Genomic DNA, 21,431 nt, shown 5'->3' with positions numbered 1-21,431 from the left:
ATTTGAACATTCATTTTGTTCATTCACTTAATAAGTTGTTTTCATTATTAGTTTCAGGTGTACAAAACAACATAGTGATTAGGCATTTACACACCTCACAAAGTGATAATCCCAAATCTACCCGTCTGACACCATATATAGCTATTACAATACCATCGACTATATTCGCTATGCTGTACCTTACGTCCCGTGAATATCATATATATTTAAGTATAGTTGACATTCAATATTATTTTACATTAGTTTCAGGTGTGCAGGAAAGTGGTTAGGCATTATATAATTTATGAAGTGATCCCCCGATAAGCCTAGTATCTAGTATCCGTCTGACACCTTACGTAGTCTTTACAATATTATTGACTATATTCCCATATTGTATTTCATATCCCCGTGACTATTTTGTGACTGCCAACTTGTACTTGCTAATATCTTCAACTTTCTCACCCATCCCCCCAAACTTCCTCCCATCTGGCAACCATCAGATTGTTCTCTGTTTCTATGAGTCTATTTCTGTTTTGTTTGTTCATTTATTCTGTTCTTTAGATTCCAAATATAAATGAGATCATATGGTATTTGTCTTTCTCAGTCTGACATTTCATTAGCGTAATGCCCTCTATATCCGTCCATGTTGTCGGAAATAGTAAGATTTTATAATTTTTATGGCAGAGTTATACTCCATTGTATAAATGTACCACAATTTCTTTATCCAATCGCCTATTTATGGGCATTTTGATTGCTTCCATATATTGGCTGTTGTGAATAGCACTGCAGTAAACATAGGGGTGCATATATGTTTTCAAATTAGTGTTTTGGATTTCTTTGGATAAATACGCAGGAGTGGAATTGCTGGGTCATAGGTAGTTCCATTTTTTTAATTTTTGAGGAACCTCCATGCTGTTTTCCATAGTGGCTGCATCAATTTGCAATGCCACGAACAGTGCACAAGAGTTCCCTTTTCTCCACACCCTCACTAACACTTGTTGTTTGGTGATCTGTTTATGATAGCCATTCTGACAGGTGTGAGGTGGTATCTCATTATGGTTTTTATTTGCATTTCTCAGATGATTAGTGACATTGAGAATCTTTCATGTGTTTATTGGCCATCTGTATGTCCTCTTTGAGAAATGTCTATCCAGGTTGTCTGCCATTTTTTGATTGGATTGTTTGGTGGTTTTTTGGTGTTAGTTGTATGAGTTCTTTACAAATTTTGGATATTAACCCCTTATCAGATGTAACATTGGTGAATATCTTCTCCCATTCAGTAGGATTTCTTTTTGTTTAACTGATGGTTTCTTTTGCTGTGCAAACACTTTTTAGTTTGATGTAGTCCCATTTGTTTAGTTTTTTTTTTGTTTTCCTTGCCTCAGGAGATATATAACTAAAAATATTATTAAGGGTAATGTCTGAGTGTTTGCTGCTTATGTTGTCTTCCAAGATTTTTATGGTTTCGGGTCTTACATTTAAGTCTTTAATCCAGTTTGAGTTTATTCTTGTATATAAAGTAAAAATGTGGTCCCATTTCATTTTCTTGCATGTGTCTCTCCAGTTTTCCAAGCACCATTTATTGAATAGATTGTCTTTACCCCAATGTAAATTCTTGCCTTGTCTGTTATAGAATAAATGACATAAGGATGGATTTATTTCTGGACTCTCTATTCTGTTCCATTGATCTATGTGTCTGTTCTTATGTCAATACCATGCCGTTTTGATTACTGTGGCCTTGTAATATAATTTGATGTTAGATAGCGTGATAACTTTAGCTTTGTTCTTCTTTCTCAGAATTGCCGTGGCTATTCTGGGTCTTTTATGGTTCATATAAATTTTAGAATTATTTGTTGTAATTCTGTGAAAAATGACATTGATATTTTGATAGGGATTGCATTGAATCTATAGATTGCTTTGGATAGTATGGGCATTTTAACTATATTAATTCTTCCTATCCATGAGCATGGTTTCCATTTATTTGTATCTTCTTTAATTTCTGTCTTTAATGTCTCATAATTTTCTGAGTACATGTCTTTTACTTCCTTGGTTAAATTTATTATTAAGTATTATTTTTTTTTATGTAATTGTAAATGGGACTGTTTTCTTAATTTCTCTTTCTGATTGTTTTTGGCGTATAAAAATGCAACCAATTTCTGAATATTAGTTTTTTATTCTCCTACTTTATTAAATTAATTTATCAGTTCTAATAGTTTTTTGGTGGAATCTATATGTAGTATCATGTCATCTGCAGTTAATGACAGTTTCACTTCTTCCATTTGGATGCCTCTATTTCTTTTTCTTTTCTGATTGCTGTGTCTAAGGCTTTCAGTACTATGTTAAATAAAAGTGGTGAAAGTGGGCGTCATTGTTTTGCTCCTGATCTTAAGGAGAATGCTTTTAGCTTTTCCACATTGAGCATATTTACTGTGGGTTTATCATATATGGCCTTTAATATGTTGAGATATGTTTCCTCTATTCCCACTTTGCTAAGAGTGTTTATGATAAATGAATGCTAGATTATACCAAATACTTTCTGCACCTATTGCTATGATTATATAATTTTTTTTTTATCTTTCATTTTGTTTAGGTGGTGTATCACGTTAATTGATTTGCACCCTTATTGAAACAACCTGGAATCCCAGGAATAAATCCCACTTGATCATGGTGTATGATCTTTTTTAATGTATTACTGAATTCTGTTTGTTACTATTTTGTTGAGGATTTTTGCATTTATGTTCATTAGGGATATCAGATTATGCTTTTCTATTTTCGTAATGTCTTTGTCTGGCTTTGGAATCAGGGTAATGGAGGCCTCATAAAATGAGATTGGGAGCCTTCACTGCTTTGGGAGTTTTTGGAATAGTGTTAAGAGAATAGCTGTTAATTCTTTTCTGAAGTTTGTTAAAATTTCTCTGAAGCCATCAGGCCCAGGACTTCTGTTTGTTGGGAGTTTGTGGATTACTGATTCAATTTAGTTAGAATTAAACCATCTGCTCAGATTTTCTGTTTCTTCTTGACTCAGCCTTGGAAGATTGTATGCTTCTAGGAGTTTATCTACGTCTTCCAGATTGTCCAATTGTTTGCATATAGTTGCTCATAGTATTTTCTTAAAATCTTTATATTTCTGTGCTGTCCATTGTTCCTTTTTCTCTTTCACTTCTGATTTTATTCTTGATGAGTCTAGTTAAAGATTTGTCAATTTTGCTTATCTTCTAAAAAAAACAAGCTCTTGGTTTCATTGATCTTTGAATTGTTTTTTTTTTTTTAGTCTCTATTTTGTTTATCTCCACACTGATCTTCACTACTTCCTTTTTTTTGCACTCACTTTCAGCTTTGCTTGCTGCTTGTTTGTTTGTTTGTTTTTTTGTTTTTTTCCAGTTACCTTATGTTAGTTAGACTGCTTTTTGGAGATATTTCTTGTTTCTTAAAGTATGCCACATTGTTATGAATTTCCCTGTGAGGATTGCTTTCTCTGTGTCCCATAGATTTGGGGTCATTGTGTTTTCATTTTCATTTGTCTCAAGGTATCTTTTGGTTTCTTTCTTGATTTCATTGTTGACCCATTTATTATTTAGTAGCATGTTATTTAGCCTCCATGTGTTTGTGTGTTTTTCAGCTTTTTTCTTGTAATTGATTTCTAATTTCATACCCTTGTGGTCAGAGAAGATGATTGATATGATTTCAGTCTTCCTAAATGTATTGAAACTTGTTCTGTGGCCTAACATATGGTCTCTCTTGGAAAATGTTCCATGTGCATCTGTAAAGAATGTATATTCTGCTGATATGGGTGAAACGCTTGAAAAACATAAATTAAGTCCATCTGGTCTAGTGTGTCATTTAAGGCTGTTGTTTCTGTGTTGATTTTCTGTTTGGAAGATCTATCCATTGGTGTCAGTGGGGTGTTAAAATGCCCTGCTATAATTGTGTTACTGTTGATCTCTGCCTTTATGTTGCTCAATATTTGTTTTATATACTTAGGTGCTCCTATGTTGGGTGCATACATGTTCACTAGGGTGATGTTCTTTTGTTGGATTGATCCCTTTATTATGTAATGTCCTTCTTTGTCTCTTATTATAGTTGTCATTCTAAAATCTATTTTGTCCATTCTAAGTATTGCTACCCTAGCTTTTTTTTCCATTTGCATAAAGTATCTTTTCCTATCCCTTCATTTTCAGTCTATGTATGTCTTTTGACCCACTGAGGTTGGTCTCTTGTAGACAGCATATAGTATATATGGGTCATTTCTTCTTATCCATTCAGCTACCCTATGTCTTTTGATTGGTGCATTTAATCAATTTACATGTAAAGTGATTATTTATAGGTACATAGTTATTGCATTTTATTATTCGTATTTTTTATTTCCATGGGTTTTTTGTTTGTTTGTATCCTCCTTTCTTCTGCTTAAAGAAGTCCTTTTAACATTTCTTGTAACACTAGCTTGCTGTTAATGAATTCCTTTAGCTTTTTCTAGTCTGGGAAGCTCTTTATTTCTCCTTCAATTTTAAATGATAGCCTTGCTGAGTAGAGTAGAAAAGTTGTAGGCCTTTGTTTTTCATCAGTTTGAACATTTTCTTCCACTCCCTTCTGGACTGCAAAGTTTCTGTAGAAAACTCTGATAGTTTTATGGGAGCGCCTTTGTAAGTAACTAGTTGTCTCTATCTTGATGCTTTTAGGATTCTCTCTTAGCCTTTTATCTTTGCCATTTTAATTATGATGTGTCTTGTTGTGGGCCTGTTTGATTTCATCTTGTTTGAGACTCTGAACTTTCTGTGCTTGTATTTCTATTTTTTTCACCAGGTTAGGCAAGTTTTCAGTCATTATTTCTTCAAATAAGTTCTCAATCCCTTGCTTTCTCTCTTCTTCTTCTGGTATTCCATGATGCCAGTGTTGTTACATTTGATGTTGTTTAACAGGTCCCTTAAACTATCTATTTATTATTATTATTATTCTTTTTTCTTTTTTGTTGTTCTGATTTGGTGTTTTCTGCTACCTTGTCTTCTAAATTGCTGATTCAGTCCTCTGCTTCATCTAATCTGCTGATGATTCCTTCTAGTGTATTTTTTATTTTAATTGTATTATTTCTGAATTTTAATTTTATTTTAATTTAATTTTATTTTAATTTAATTTTATTTTAATTGTATTATTTCTGAATTGTATTATTTCTGAATGATATGGTTTCTTTATCATTCTTTATGCTTACTACCTTTTTTTGGAAGTTCTCACTAAGTTCCTAAAGCATTTTCATAACCAGTGTTTTAAACTCTGTCTCTGGTAGGTTGGTTGCCTCCATTTCATTTAGTTCTATTTCTGGAGGTTTCTCCTGTTCTTTTATTTGGGACATATTTCTTTGTTTCCTCATTCTGGCTGCCTCTGCGTGTGTGCTTCTATTTATTAAGTAGATCTCCTATGACTCTCAATCTTTGCTGGGTGGCCTTATGTAGTATGTGTCTGTTCTGTGTGGTCCCATGGCACATTCCCCTTGATCTACTGTGTGTGTGCCACAAGTGTCCCTTGAGTGTGTTGCATGTGTTCTCCTGTTGTAGTTGAACCTTGATTGCTTTTGGCATGTCAGTGGGTGGGATTGACACCCAGGCTGACTGACTGAGGAATGGTTACAGCCACAGTGTATGAGCTACTGTGTGTGGGCTGAACCCTCAGAGGGGGGATTTGCCCCCTCAGGCTCTTATGTCTGTTGAGACCATACATTGGGTGTGCTGCTTGTGGGGCTAACCACATAGTGTTCTGGTGTTGTCTGAATTGGACTATGGGTGTGTGTTTTCTGGTGTCTCTTCAGAAGGGCTCCTGTGCAGGCATATTTCTGCCTTGCCTGTGTCCGTCCCATGGATACACAGTAGGAACAAGAAAGCTATATGTGGTTGGCTGCTGCCTGTGCTAGACCTAGGGGCATGTGGGGGGTGGCTTTGCTGTGAATCAAGTCTGTCTGCCACCAGTTTTGGACTTGAGGCAGCTTAGCAAATGGCTGATGGCCCCATAGGCCTATTGCCACCTGCTGGCTGCCCATAAGGCTCTGCCAGTGAAAAAGCCTCCTTAAGTGTATGGGCCAGGCTGGTTGACCTGGTGTTGAGAATACATTTCGTGATGCAGCACTAGCTGGGAGTTAATAGGCATGGCCAGTGGTTTTCACAAGGTTAATGCAGCTTCAGTTTTTGTGCCAGTGCCTGGCCTTCGCAAAACTCCCTGAGAACACTGCAGCCAACCACCACTCGCCTTGGGCTCCCAGATTCCCAAGAGCTGCCTAAGAGAGGCTGCAGTGCAAGTTGTAGCTCACTGTCCACAACCAGAGAAGATCCTCAGGGAAGCAGCGAACTGTCTGCTGCTGTAAAAGGCATCCACAGCTGGCTGTTGAGTAGCTGAGAGTGCCCCAGGTGATGCAGTACTAGCTGTGTGGGGGCAGGGACCCAGACATCACCAAGGTGGTGTACACGCGTGGATTTTACCAGAACAATACGGTCTTAGATTTGTCCCTTTGGGGGAGAGTTCAACATACAAAAGTTGGCGCCTTCTTCTAGGCTACACATGAGGCAGACTCCCCACAGGGATAATGGCTGCTGTCCCTCTAGCTCTCACCACAAAGCCACACAACTCAGTCTTTCCTCCTATGTTTCTGGTGTCTCTTGAGTTGCCACCCCTCCACCAGAGACCAAGTGAGTGATTGCAAGCGAGTAAGTCTGTGTTCAGGCCCTTTAAGAGGGTGTCTGGGTTTCCAGCCAACTTATGTCTCACCAGGATGAGTATTCTTTGCTGATTTTCACTGCCAGATACTGTGGGAAATCCTCTTCCCGGCAGAGGACCCCTAGCTTAGGGAGGCCTGTGTGGAGCTGGGATCCCTCCCTCTTCCAGGGGGACCTCCACCACCCAGGTGTTCCTCCCGGTATTCAATCACTATCTGTGAGTTTGAGGTCAGCCCATTTTGCATCTCCACCCTTCCTACCAGCCTCAATGTGGCTTCTTCTTTATATCCTTAGTTATAGAGGTTTTGTTCTTCTAGTCTTCAGATGATTCTTGAGGTTGATTGTTCTATAATTTATTTGTAATTTTGGTGTGATCCTGGGATGCAGTAGGCATAGCATTTACCTAATCTGTCATCTTAGACACTACCATCATTCATTCAGTAAGTTTTTATAGAGCACATACCATGCATCAGGTATTGTGTTATAGGTGTTATTTTGGATACAGTTGTGGATAAAATAGGAATGGTGCCTTATCATCGTGGAGTTTCTAAGCTATTTTATGTGTTCTTAGTCAGTTGCCTCTCTTACACTCTGCAACTATTTGAAATTTGTACCACTTTCAAACACCATCATCAAATCTCACTGCTACAACCTTACCTCCTATATCAGTGCAACTAGGAAACTATCAATCCTCACACATCTCTTTTAATCTTTTGATCTACGAAATGTCTGGAATGAGGTACCTTCCTCACATCTGTGCCGCTCATTTAAGGCCAACCTTATATGTTTCCTTGACCCCACACAGGCTCTCTGAGTGACCTTCCTTAACTAGTACTCCTATCTTCTCTACTGCCTACATTCCCTCAAACTATAAACATGCTCAAATTTCTTCTAGCCCCTCCATGTAAGTGCATGGTGGAAAGTTCTTGAACTTAATTTTCTGAACTTTTGTGTGTGTGTGTGTGTGTGTGTGTGTGTGTGTGTGATTATACATATATGACACTGTGTAGAGTCATATTTCTTTGAAGATACACTTAACATTACATCAATAATGAAAATCACATTTTATTGGTATCTAACCCAATTGTTGTTGGAATCATGAAGCTAAAAATGTATTATTGGGAATTTACTCCTAGTCATATTGCTATTATCTCTTAGAAGTTGATATGTACAATGACAGGATCGCTATAGTACATTTTTGCAAATGGCATAGAGTTTTTAATGTTTTGGTGAAAGACTGTTTTTTTTTTTTTTTCTTTTCAGTACCTAAATAACCAGATTCCATATAATGACTCCATCTTCCCACCATTGTTTATGTTCAAGCAATTTGGCATGTGTTTGTTTGCCTAACATTTCTGGATATCATTTGTCCCTGAGGTAATTTAAATGTAATTTTAGTCAGAAATAGAAACGCAGGCACTGAGATCCCAATGCATATATCTTTTACAAAAAGGTCATCTAGATGATCCAGCATATGCTTACACTACTTTTAAATAACCATTAAAATGTTAACAGCAACTTTACAAAGTCTCACTGACAACTCATGGATTTCTAAAAATAAATCCTCACATAAAATTTGGAAAACTATTTTCTATAACATTTTAACTTTTGACTTTTCATTGAAAAATTCTACTTCTTTCATCTGTAAGTTCTCCTAATATTCTGATAATGTTTACTATAATCTTGAAATACATTGTTTTCCACAGTTCTATCCTCAGACTAAAGTTTCACCACACATTCTTACTGATGTTTCTCATACTGACTTTCAAACCCACTTCCTTCCATATCTGTATATTTAACCCATTCTCTGAGCTCAACTTCATGTTTTTATATGCAACTACCTGCTGGACATCTAATACCTCAAACTCAACATGTCCAGAAAGGAATCCATTCCTTTTGATGTAAAACTGCTCTGTTTCCATAGTATTCAAGCAAAATCTTTCCAACCTACCCAAGCCATTATCCAAAATGATACCCCTACTATTTACTCATTCATTTGAGATTAGAACCAAAAGTCATACTCAGTCTGTCTTCTTCCTCCTCCACCTTCTTCCTCATTCCCTTTACCTGCTAACATATTAGATTCTGCCTAATTGATTCCTAAATATTTCCCAGATAGGACCTCGGCTCCTAGTTACTCCCTTATTATCCTTTTCTTGGCCCACTATATTTATCTACATGTTGGTTCCTATGTCTTTGATCACAATTCTTCAAACCTAACCTCCACAGATAGGTATCATTTCCTCAGCCAGCCTTCTCTATAGCTTCTGGGCTGAGTTAAACACTGCCTTGTGCTTCCTAATTCCCTGTGCCTATTCCTTATTATATTCACCCTCTTGAAGTATCAATTTATATATCTGTCTTGCCCACTAGAGTGTGAAGCTCTTCTCAATGGAAATGCTATATTAATTGCATTTTATTAAAAATATTTAACACAATGACTGAAATAAGCTAGGCAGTATTAAACATTTGTTGAATGAAACAATGAATGGTGGTTTTAACTCCATCTTTTTTTACAGTGCATTCTTTCTATGAAGATGGAAGAAACACAAACATCTTTTATACTGCTTAATACAGTTTGCCCAAACCAAAATACAGTTGTATTTTTGTTGAAAATGGATAGCTTAGTCATCCAAATTCAAATATTTACAAGGTTGGACTGTTAACTTGAAGTGGCATAGTAGTAGTAATGGAAGTGGCTGGGGTTACAGCTTACTGAGGAGTGCACACTCCAAAGTAAAGCATTCATATTCAATTGAAAAACAATTTGAGGGACAAATAAAACTCATATTCTCTAAATCCAGGCTGTCAGATTGGTGATACCTGATGCAGATGTATCGTAACAGTTCATTAACTCCTATTATCTTAGCTCAGAAAATGGCAACTCTTAGACAAATGTGACCTACATATCATATACAAATTGAACAGTATAAAATATAATTTAAAGAGTTTTAATACTCTTTTTCCTTTTCTGTTTTGCTCTCATCCCATTTCCCAGACCTAATGCGATCACATGCCTTATATTACACTGTTAATTTTCAGTCAATTTTTCATAGTCCTTCTAGTTTTCAATTGATTCCATCATAGTGACACATTTCCAACTACAGGTTCTAATCATGTTTCTGTTGCCATAGATATGTGAATTTCAAAAAAAAGAAATAAATAATTAAGAATTTTCACAAGAAAAAAACAATTTTAAACACTCTTGTTTTCCTCCTTTCTCTTTGAACAGACAGTATGAAACGCTCAGAGAGAGAGGAGGAAAACCAGAGTGTGGTGGTAATAAGAAAGGAAGGCAAAGAAGCATTTGACAGAAGTGTCCAAAGTTTCAAATACAAAGGATTCCAGTAAGATAGGAGCTAACATGTAAGATTTAGGATATAGTTGATCATTAGCAGAATTGATGAGAGTGGTTTTGGTGGCTGGGAAGCACAGAAACCAGATGAGTTAGAAAGAGTGTAAGTAGAAAACTCCTTCAGGAAAGGTAACTGGGGAAGAGTAGAAAGAGATAGGAAGGATGGGGTCAAGAAAGTGCTTTGTTTTATAACATGCAAGAGTTAAGCTTGTTTTAAAGCATTTAAGGAAAGCCTTTGACTTTGGGTGGTGAACACACAATGCAGTACATAGATGAGGTATAGAATTGTACACTTGAAACCTATGTAATTTTATTAATCAATGTCACCCCAATACATGTAATTTTTAAGAAAGCATTTAGAGAAAGACTTTAGAGCAGAGGGAAGTTGAAGATATAAGAGAAAGGGAAGGGCAATAGGTGGAACAGTGGCCTGTGTTCTTTTTATCCATGCTGCTGTGGTGATGTAAAATTCAACACATCCCTTGGATTTATGTCCCACAACTTGAGAAACTGAGCTAAGACCACGTCATTTAATTTGTATGTGATTTAGGGCTATAATTTATCACAAATTATATAATAATTTGACTTGGCTTGACATCAGGAATGTGGAATCTGGAATGAAACTGAGTGATGACCTGATGAGAAGACAGATTTAATTAATTGAGATCATTAGGTAAAAGATGAATGGATTATTACCATGTGTTTATATTATGTGCTTAGTTACATAATACGTGATCCAAGTGATCACACTAGTAAAGTAGGATATAGAGTATGCGATTAAAATTATTATTGGATTATTTCATTAAAAGTCTTATCCTGATTAATGTTTGTATCCCAAAATATGTATCAATTTAATATCATTGCATCCACTTAGTGACTAAGCATTCATTCTTGTTTATTTTATTTAGCCATGTTATACAAGAACGTTAAAATTCAGTTTATTCCATTTTGTGTATTCTGAACACGTTGATATTCAGCTTAGTTTACTTTCATTAATTGATATATGCATTTATGTAGTTTAAGAAGTTCCATTGTTTGAATAATTATTTGTATGCTAAGCAACAGTGAATGTCATAAAATATAACCAAGCTAATTTTAATTTGAGTGCTTACAAATCTAGATTTAATACTAAATATGCAAATAATTATATTTTAAAATTTGAATCTATTGGACCAAATAAAATACTATGCAAGGTATCCCAAGAATTACTATAGTCTCAAAATAATTTTGTTAAAAACAGAATGACAGATGGTTGTGGAACAAAGAGAATAGATATTTATGATGATACTTATAAATGAAATAAGATAAAAAATGATTAAAAATCAGAAAACATTGAAAATTGTTGAGGCCCAAATGGAATACATTAAAATAAGTTAAATAGGATAGCAAGCACCAGAATAGTGGCAAGTTATAATTACCTTGAAAACAGCATAGTAGGAAAAAATAATAGAGGAACTTTGTGCAGAGTATGTTAATTGTTTATGACCATTTTAAAGTAGTATAATACTTTTTGCACATAAAATATTACATTGGCAGTAACTTAGTATTTGAAATAGATGAAATCAGAAGTGCTGCTGGGTTTTGTGGGGAGAGAGGGCTACCAGGGGAAGGGGCCCGGCCTTGCCCACTCATTCCTGTATCATCAAAGTTTCTTATGCAAAGCTTTACAAGTCCTCCCTAGGAACTTGTGGGGTTCCTAAAAAAACACAGTTGGAAACTAAAATTTGACAATGGTATGATTTTAAAGTCCCATAACAGGAAGGACTATGTAAATGTCCATTATATGCGTATACTTAAATTTAAAGTACATGACTTGTAAATCCCGTTAGCTTACATTTTCTCAAACAAATATTAAAATTTGTGTGTCGTTTTGGCACCAAACTGAAAGTCAACATCTTAGATATGAGTTCTAAATCTCTTCAACTTTATTTTTTTCAGTACAGTAAAATAAAAATTAATTGAACCAGATACTTACAATGTAAAGATTGAAAGTGGGCCCTCAGTTTGCATGAAAATCAAGAGAACAAGAAAATATGAAAACACAAAGGAGTACCTCCAGGTTATATGTTAAATGCATAGCACTGAAGACATCCAAAGCCTGGTGGAACATTCACAAGGTTAAGGTCCGATCTGGCAGCTTGATTTATCAGCTCATTTAAGTCACAGAACTGAATTAAGGTGAAAACCAAGATTCACAAATGTTACAATATGATGTTTTTTACGTCTTGCAAGACAATTACAGCCAGTCACACTGCTATACAAGTTCTCCTGGAGAACTTGTGGGGTTCCTAAAAGAACAAGCTTTTCAGGTGGGCCAGTCTACTCAGGTGATCAAATTCTAGTTCCTGGGTGAGCTTAGAATTAGAGTTTGTTGTTTTGTTGTTGTTGTTGTTGTTTTATTATTATTATTGGGTAATATTGGGGTACAGTGTGATTTTCCAGGGCCCATCAGCTCCAAGTCATTGTCCTTCAATCTAGTTGTGGAGGGCACAGCTCAGCTCCAAGTCCAGTCGCCGTTTTCAATCTTAGTTGCAGCCCATGAGGGAATTGAACCAGCAGCCTTGTTGTTAAGAGCTTGCACTCTACCCAACTGAGCCACCCGGCCACCCAGTTGTTCTTTAATAGTATCTTTTTATAAACCTTAACACAATATTCATGAAAGTAACTGGTATTTGTTATATGGAAACTGAATACTTGGTTTTGGGCCAACTGTGGTATTTTACCCTCTAATCCTTTTACTCTCTTATTAAATAATAGAACTACTAAACTATATACATGCATATAGAAAATTTATGTTCATATAATGTGCCCCTTACTAATTACCTCATATGTCCTCATAGGATAGTACTTTTACAGCCATTATCTCATATTTTATGTATATAAGTAAAAACACTGGGATTTAACTTGTTTGCAAGGTTTGCAGTCTTTCCCTATATCTTACTGTCAATTCTATTCTAGTCTTGCCCATAGCCAATATAGACTATGGTCCCTTAGTTGAGATTTAGTTTTTCCAAAACATGTACAATGTCTCTAAGAGCACATCGTCTAAAGAAGCCCAACAGTATTCACTTTCTGTTAATTATTACATTCTTATGTTATAATTACATTGCATAGACTCTATCTCCATTTTCAAGAGACAAAGTAAACAAGAACAAAAGAAACACTTCCAGGTTTTATTAATTTATTTTATTTAGTTATGCTTCATAATTTCCTAAAACCCAGATATTATGGAATATAGATATGTTATTAGTATAATTAATTTTTCAAGAGTCTAGTACTGCTTTAACAAAGCAAAGTCTAACTTCTTTTTATCACTATGAACTACTCCTAAGATAAACACCTCTAGATTACCCAATACACTACGATTCTTAATGAACTTAGTTAGCAAGTACAATTAGTAACCAAAATCAGAAAGTATACAAATTTTATAAAACTAAAAATTTCTTTAACTAGTTATATAAGCCAAGGAGAAACAGAACCTTTAGCCATGTGTGATAAATTACAAGCGTAACTTTGGACTAGAAACTATGTCAAAAGGGTGATCAAAATATGACAGGGCAACAACCTGGAGATTTTTTTTCCTTTATAATTTTTCTCATTGTCCTTGCAATAACTGGGAGGATGGGGGGAAAAAGGCAAGGTGAGATTTTGGTTTACCTTGGGTCCTCTTATTTCAAGAGGACTTGGTTTTGTTAGGTTTAGGAATTGCTTTGTTGTAGCTTTATGTCCTACCTAGAAGTTATACAAGCTGGCTGCAATTCCACTAAGCATCTAGGATATCCCAAAAGTGACTTTCCAGGCAGCATAACTTCTATTTTCTAACATGATTCAAGAGAAGTCTAAGGTTGTGATAAAAAATGAAATTGTCATTGCTAAAAAAAAAAAAAAAAAAAAAAAAAAAAGATAACAATTAAGGCTGAGTAACAAATGCAGTTCAATCCAAAATAGAAAAGATAAACATGTAGATTTGGAAGTATGGCACTAAGGTAGTTTAATTATCCTTCTAAATAATATTCTGAATTTTTGAATTATAATATTATATTTTTGCATGAAAGAAAACAATACTGAGAAAAATTTGGATTTGTCACACTTAAAAGTCTCTAGCATAGGATTTGCCACATAACCATAGAACGTCATATATTACTTCCTTTTAGTTAAATTTCTCTTTAATTCAAATTGGCTTCTTGAAAAGGAAAGCATACAGCACAAAGTTATTTTACTCAATACAGGGCTTTGAATACAAGCTCAAGAATTCATTAATTGATTATACAATTAATTGCACACTTCACTTTTACCCTGTTTTTATATTCCTGACATACCACTGATTCAATTTTTTTTTTTTCCCCTTCAAGGACTATGGCCGTAGAAGTTAATTTTAGAGTGTGCTAATAATTTCTGTTTTTTGTGTGTTTTTTTTCTTTTGTTTCAGTCTGTTCCCAGTACTCTAGAGGAGTATTTGCCATTTTTGGACTCTATGATAAGAGGTCAGTGCATACCTTGACCTCCTTCTGCAGCGCCTTACACATCTCCCTCATCACACCAAGTTTCCCTACTGAGGGGGAGAGCCAGTTTGTGCTGCAGCTAAGGCCGTCCTTACGAGGAGCTCTTTTGAGTCTGCTGGATCACTATGAATGGAACTGTTTTGTCTTCCTGTATGACACGGACAGAGGTAAGTCATGATTCCAACATCTATATAAGTAAGACTAATTTTCAACCTGAAATGGTCTTGTATACGTATGTGATTTAGCCAAATATTTTAATCACTAATATGGCTACAATCAGAAAATGGTCAATGTGTCTTATCAGTATTTTTATCTTGATTCTGGGGGAAAGTTTCTAATTCAACAAGCTTTAAATGCACAGTGTTACTCGTGAGTAAACCATGCCTGGTTATTTAGTTGAAATCAAGATAAATACTTATAAAACATTTCTGTAATGATATTTCAGGTACCATAAAATACATGTCTTTTAATTCAGATGCAAATGATTTAATGTTTTGGAACATCTTTAAATAGTATCAGGTTGAGCCATGGTGTTGAGTTTGAAATGCAAAACTTTAAATGTGTAATTAAAGGATCATGACAATGACAATGGATTTGGTGGTACGGTTTCTGCTTGCTGGCAACCTTTAACTTTATCTTTACCTATCAGGCTGTAAAGATTAATAAATGATGCAAGAAACAAGGTGGATAACTAACCTTAAATTATTTATAATCCATACATTTTTGTGCAAAGTACTTTGACTTTTCAGTTGGAGACATAACTGAAGGAATTCCTATATATTATTTTCAATTTTGTTTTTTTATTTAGTGACTAAAATCATGGCAACATATTATATTTCAAAGTAAACATCAGGAGCCACCTGTGGGGTTTTACCTTTGGTCCTTTTTCCTTAAAGTGTAAGATTTATGAGACAACAAGAAGTTAGACTAAAAGCTGAAACAGACAACATTTTAAGAATATTCTTGACTAGAATTCCATCTGTGAAATGAATAAAACAATAAATATAAAAACAATAAATAGGCCAAATAAATCTTTTGAAGGTATAAGTACCTTCAAATGTCTGAAGCATAATTTTCGAAAGCATAAAAACTCATTAAAGGAATTTATTTTTCTCATTAAAATTCATATTTTAATTAGGTAGAAACAGTATTTCATAAGATGTCTCATCAATGGTGCTTCTAGTACATTACTTATATTGGCATTCTTGGTAAATTTTCCTTTCAGAAACAAGCTCAAAAAATTTATGTCATCAATGTATTTTCTGCATGGTTAGGGTATACTCCAATTCTCATTTGGAAATATGGGAACCTATCCATATCTCATGACATTATTTCCCAATAGCTAACAATCCAAAGCATCCTAGAGAACATAGTAAGTATAAAGAAACTATCACTGTTTATTTCTAACTTTTGGAAAAATCCTTAAGCAAGAGGATACTGGAAAGTGAATCATACCACAAATTAAAACAACAGTGAGATGTCACTACATTTCTAATAGGATGGCCAAAATACAGATCTCTGACAACACTAAATGACGGTAAGGAGGTGGAGTAAAAGGAACTCTGATTTATTGTTGGTGGGGCTGCAAATTGTACAGCCAATTTGGCAGTTTCGTACAAAACTAAATATGCTATTACCATATGATCCAGCAATCACACTCACTGGTATTGATCCCAAGGTGGTTGAAAACTCATGTCAACACAAAAACCTGCACACAGATATTTATAACAGCTTTATTCATAATTGTCATAACTAGGAAGCAATCAAGATGTTCTTCAGCAGGTGAATGGATAATTAAACTGTGGTATATTAAGACAATGGAATGTTATTTAGCGCTAAAAAGAAATGAGCTGTCAAGCCACGAAAAGACATAGAGGAAACTTAAATGCAAATTATTAAGTGAAAGAAGCCAATCTGAAAAGGCTAAATACTATATGATTCCAATTATATCACATTCTAGAAAAGGCAAAACTATGGAGACAGTAAAAAGATCAAGTTGCCAGAAGTTAAGAGGAAGGAAGGATGAATAAGAAGATTTTTAGGGCAGTGAAATTGCTCTATATGTCACTGTAATTGTGGATAAATATCATTATACATTTGTCTAAAATCATAGAAAGTACAACGTCAAGGATGAACCCTAATGCAAACTATGGACGTTGGGTAACAACGATGTGCCAATGTTGGTTCATCAAGTGTAAAATGTGAGAATAAAATGCAAAAAAAATTACACTTCAGTAAAGTTAATTTAAAATTTTAAAAAATTGAATCAATGTCAAGAAATATGTACTAGGACATGGAAGAGACGATTCTTCCTGTGGTTCATTATGACACAGCTCATTTTGCCATTTTGGGCAGAAGAACCTTGTTTTATGACATCTTGGTCTCACAGAAATACCAGTGGAACCTGTGTCTCACTTTTTTTCCTCTGCCCCTGTGTAATCCAGTCTCTAGCAAGGAAAGGGTTGTAGGCATTCATGCATCACCCTCCCCAATGAAACAAGGATTAAAAGTGTTGCTTTGCTTTTACACCACTTTATACTTCGCAGGATCCTTACTCATGCATAGCAAGTCAGATGTTCCAACCTTGAGCCACCACTCATTACCTCTCATCATGGGATTTCTCTAGTATAAGCAGGTATACACACTTGGTTGTTTAAAGACTCATGCTTTTGGTTAAATTTCTGCCTTCAAAGGCTTAAGCCCATCATGGCATAAGCACTGTTTCTTCTAATATGGCATCTTATAACCTTCAACTTACTTACTGGCTTGCTGTGCAAAGCCTACTTTTTCCTTTTCACCACCCTAAAATGCAATTGTTCTGCTTCTAACTGATACAAATCACTTTAGAATTTCTTTGTTCTCTCCAGTAGTTGCTTCAGGATGAATAGTTAGTCTTTTGTATTGCCTTCTACTATAGTAATCCAACCAAACTTTAAAATAGACACTTTTATTTCAAGCAGTAATTGCATGAATGGAAAATAACATGTCAGGAAAATGGCCGTTGTTTTTTTTTAATTCATATGGCTCACTCTGCCATGTTACCACCATGTTTCCCAATATTCTTGGTTTTAATGGAGTTCTTGCAAAGGATAAAAATAATTTTTTCCTTTTGAAATTTCTATGCTCATTTTATGTCAGGATCACAAACACAATTTATAAACTCATAGATACTGTGCTGAAAATTATGTATCACCAACTAATGTATGAACCTCAGTTATGAACATATGATTAACTTCCATTGTAAACATAGATGGTTAAGAGTCATCCATATTTTCACACCATGAAGAAAAAAGAACACACGTCAACACTAAAGATTAGAAAAATTTAAAATAATGCACAAAAGCAAGTGAAAAGAAATTAGTATGGAACATTTTGGTACTTTTCCCTAATCCTCTCCTGTTATTATGAAATGCTTATCTAAACATTTTTTTCCTGTTATAAGCAACTTCCTTAACGTGACCCTGAATTTCCCCAAAACTTAAGTGAAACATGACATTCTGGTGCATCATAAATCCTTATTTTGAAATAAGTTATTTAATTTATGTACTCAATTATTTCTGAAATCTTTATCCCTATAGTGATATAATGACCTCTTAAGATACAAGAGTATCACTCTGTCATAACCTCAAGTAGTATTTTTATGTTGAATTACAGTCAGTAAAAGTATTGGTACTTTATTTCCTCTGATATGAGACCTGTGTTCTTGTCCTGACCTACTATTGATGAGCTGAGTGAACCTGCCTATATTTTTGTCCACATCAGTTGAGAGAGAGAGAAAGAGGGAGAGAGAAAATGAGGGAGAGTGGGAGGGAAGGAAGAAAGTTAAAGTGCATTGTCTTTAATGCCCATTCAAACTACCTTTAAGGTTTCTTTATATTTTGTATTTTAAATATGCTATTCTTTCCCTGGAAATGTTGGACAGAAAAAGAAAGATAGTAGGTGGCACAAGTCATCTCTATCCGTAGGTGACTCCCTGTTTCTGTTCATTTGATTGCCTCTCAAAGAAGAAAAAAAAGTGTTCATTCACTTATTCATTCCATATATTTATTTAGTATTCAATAAAAATGTTATTGTTCAATTTGTATCAGTCACCTTGATAGGTATTAAGAATGTAATCAGTGATGAGCAAGGCATTACTGAAAAGAAATTAACTCACTTGCTCTGACTTCATTAGGAAATAGTACTTGACACTATGTGAAAACCAGAAATTTTCCTTTGATACATAGTTTGATGTTGATACAATTTTAATTTGGAACATAACAATTTACCAAATAGACCACTGTGGTTTTTATTTTGTTTTTTTGTGTGTTTTTTTAGGGGGGGGAACAATTAGAAAATATCATTTAAATACAAATTTCGATAAGAGTTTTGAGTTGATAAATATGGAGCTATTGAGTGTTTGAAATGTGGCTTATGCACCTGAGGAATTGAATTTTAAATTTTGTTTCATTTTACATGATTAATTTAAATGGCCACATTTGCCTAATGGCTACTGCATTGCACAGCATAGCATATCTAACTAAGGAGTTCATTTGAAATAACATATATCACTTAGAGTAAAATTTCCATATCTCTTCTTGACTCATGTTTTACTATGTAAGAAAAGAGCTTAGAGAACATCCTGTGCATGATCCTTTTTATAGTCATCTTTACGTTGCATTGTATATACATTTACATGTCTTTTCTTCCCCCAGAAACATAAGTTCTTCTTCAGTAATTATTATATCTTATTACGTTTATACCTTTTGTGTCTAGCATAGTAACCCCTGGTAGGTATACTATAAACATGAAATGAACTAATGAATTAATCCGGTGAAGTCCTTGACAATAGATATCAAGCAATTTTAGTGCTCTAATAACTAATGATTTAATTCAGTTTTAATTAATGGAACCATATTTTTAATGGATCAAATAACAGGTGATTGAGTAATCAAAATTAAAAATTCTCCTGTAGGGATGGTACTTTAATTATATGCAATTTTCTTATCAAGAAAAAAATGTGCAGCAAGCTGAAAAATAACATTTTTGATTTAGACATAATTTAACTACATATTTATAAAACTAAAAAGTAATATTTTTGGTAATATAAAACATTGACAATTTTTTTCAACTCCAATAAATATGATGTCATTGTCCATGAGTAAAAGACATTAATTTAAAATTTATAATATGAGCAATAGTTATTTTCCATTTGAAATAGTTCTTTTTAAGGGAACATAATTTTTACCTTTGTCTATTGCCCAAAATTTTAAGTATGATGTGTTTACAGCCATCCCTGACAGGTAACAAGGTGAATATATGATCAAGGAACAGATGAAGAGATATAAACCTAACATTTTAAAAATTCTAATGATCACTTTAAATTTTTTTTTTCAAGACTGTTATAATAGCCAGCAATTTTGATCTCATATCCAGAGTAAGCAGTGGCTGACACTGACCTTGTTTTACTTAATTTTGGTTCTCTAATGCTTAATGGTCAACCAATGGTTTTACTTTGGTCAATGGTCAATGGTTTTACTCACGTTAGTGCTTTCCAGGCTAATGGTGTTATTTCATAGTTTACTAAATATCTTGTATCTATTATCATATTAAGTATTATAACATTATATTAATTATTCCTAGGAGAGATATATGTATTTGGCAAAGCATAGAGAAGAAACCTTTACTTCGGCTTGTTTTGGCTTATTTCCTTTGGTCTGTTCTTTTTTTTCTTCTTTTTCTTTTTAGCATTTTTTTTTTTTTTACAAAAATACATTCTACATAATGCATAACATTTTGAGTAACCTAGGAAACAATGTTGAGGACGGTATAATATGAATATGCTGCTATCCCACGCTGAAGTCAGTGCAAGAAATGATGAGGGAATAGAAAGAGGAGTATATTTGTGCTAAGGGGGGAGAGATCGTGCTGTTTTATTTCTTTTTGGGTTTTACTGCATATATGCCTTTTTTTCTTTTTTTTTAATTTGAGCCAAATTGATGACATATGGCAGGGAGCAAGTTCTCAAATGTTCCCCATGCCTTTTATTTTTAAATTGCCTTAAGTCCTTTTGCAAAAAAAAGTCAAGATCTAAACAACAGAAAAAGAAACAAATAAATCACAAGAAGCATGAAACACTTTTAAGTGATATATCTTTTACTCCCAATAAATAAGTCTGTATAAATCACACCAGAGAACGCTCCTATGTTCCTTTTGGGTTCGCAACTTCAAGTGTCTTCTCCTCTGGCTTCTTCTCATATTGTCCCATCCCATTGCTCTTTCCCACTTTCTCTTCCTTCCCTCAAATTCTAGAGTGGATAGGCAATATGACTTTAGGTGCACTGGGAAATTTAATGCTTCTCTCATCCATTATCAGTTACAGACTCCCAAGACCCCCTAAAACTCAAACCCATAAATGACACAGGGGGATTATACAGTAGATAAACTCTAAGGCATATAGCATAATGACATCAATTCACACCAAAATAAAAGTATTGATATCTGCTCCTTCTTTGAACAACCTTTTAGATAGGGGTGGGATGGGAAAGATCAGGGGTGCACCTGTCAACTGGACTTGGAGCCACACAGAGAGGAACATTCAGTTTCTACAGTGCTAATTATAAGCACCATTCTTTTCCTCCCTCTCCCCATCTCCAGTCCCTAATTACCACACATGCGAATACTCTGACACACATCTACCATTAATTCTGCCACTTAAAGTGCTTCTGGCCCATTTTTCACATTAAAAACAAATTTGGAATAACAATAGAAAAACAGAGTTCACTGACACATAAATTCTGGAGAAGTATGAATCTTGTAGATTCTAATCTGGTATTAGCCATAGGGATTAATAATTTGTCTTTTATTCTTGATAGTACTAAGACATATCGTCAACTTATTTTCTAACCCTGAAAAAAAAAT

The 21,431-nt window shown here is 34.5% G+C and overlaps 1 protein-coding gene across 11 annotated transcripts in view; it reads left to right on the top strand.

Moving 5' to 3' along the window:
- Nucleotides 1–21,431, top strand: part of GRIA4 (glutamate ionotropic receptor AMPA type subunit 4) — a 377,366-nt gene that overhangs the window by 132,329 nt on the left and 223,606 nt on the right. For all 11 annotated transcript variants that reach the window (XR_012497413.1, XM_074335543.1, XM_074335547.1 and 8 more), the window contains exon 4: nt 14,459–14,698. Coding sequence is in view for 10 of the 11 variants with exons in the window: in XM_074335543.1 (XP_074191644.1) it covers nt 14,459–14,698 (240 nt within the window). In the remaining variant the exon portion in view is untranslated. The remainder of the gene's footprint in view (nt 1–14,458; nt 14,699–21,431) is intronic.

This window comes from Rhinolophus sinicus, linkage group LG06, assembly GCF_036562045.2.
Source record: "Rhinolophus sinicus isolate RSC01 linkage group LG06, ASM3656204v1, whole genome shotgun sequence".
Taxonomy (NCBI): domain Eukaryota; kingdom Metazoa; phylum Chordata; class Mammalia; order Chiroptera; family Rhinolophidae; genus Rhinolophus; species Rhinolophus sinicus.
This window is presented reverse-complemented; position numbering and strand designations above follow the sequence as displayed.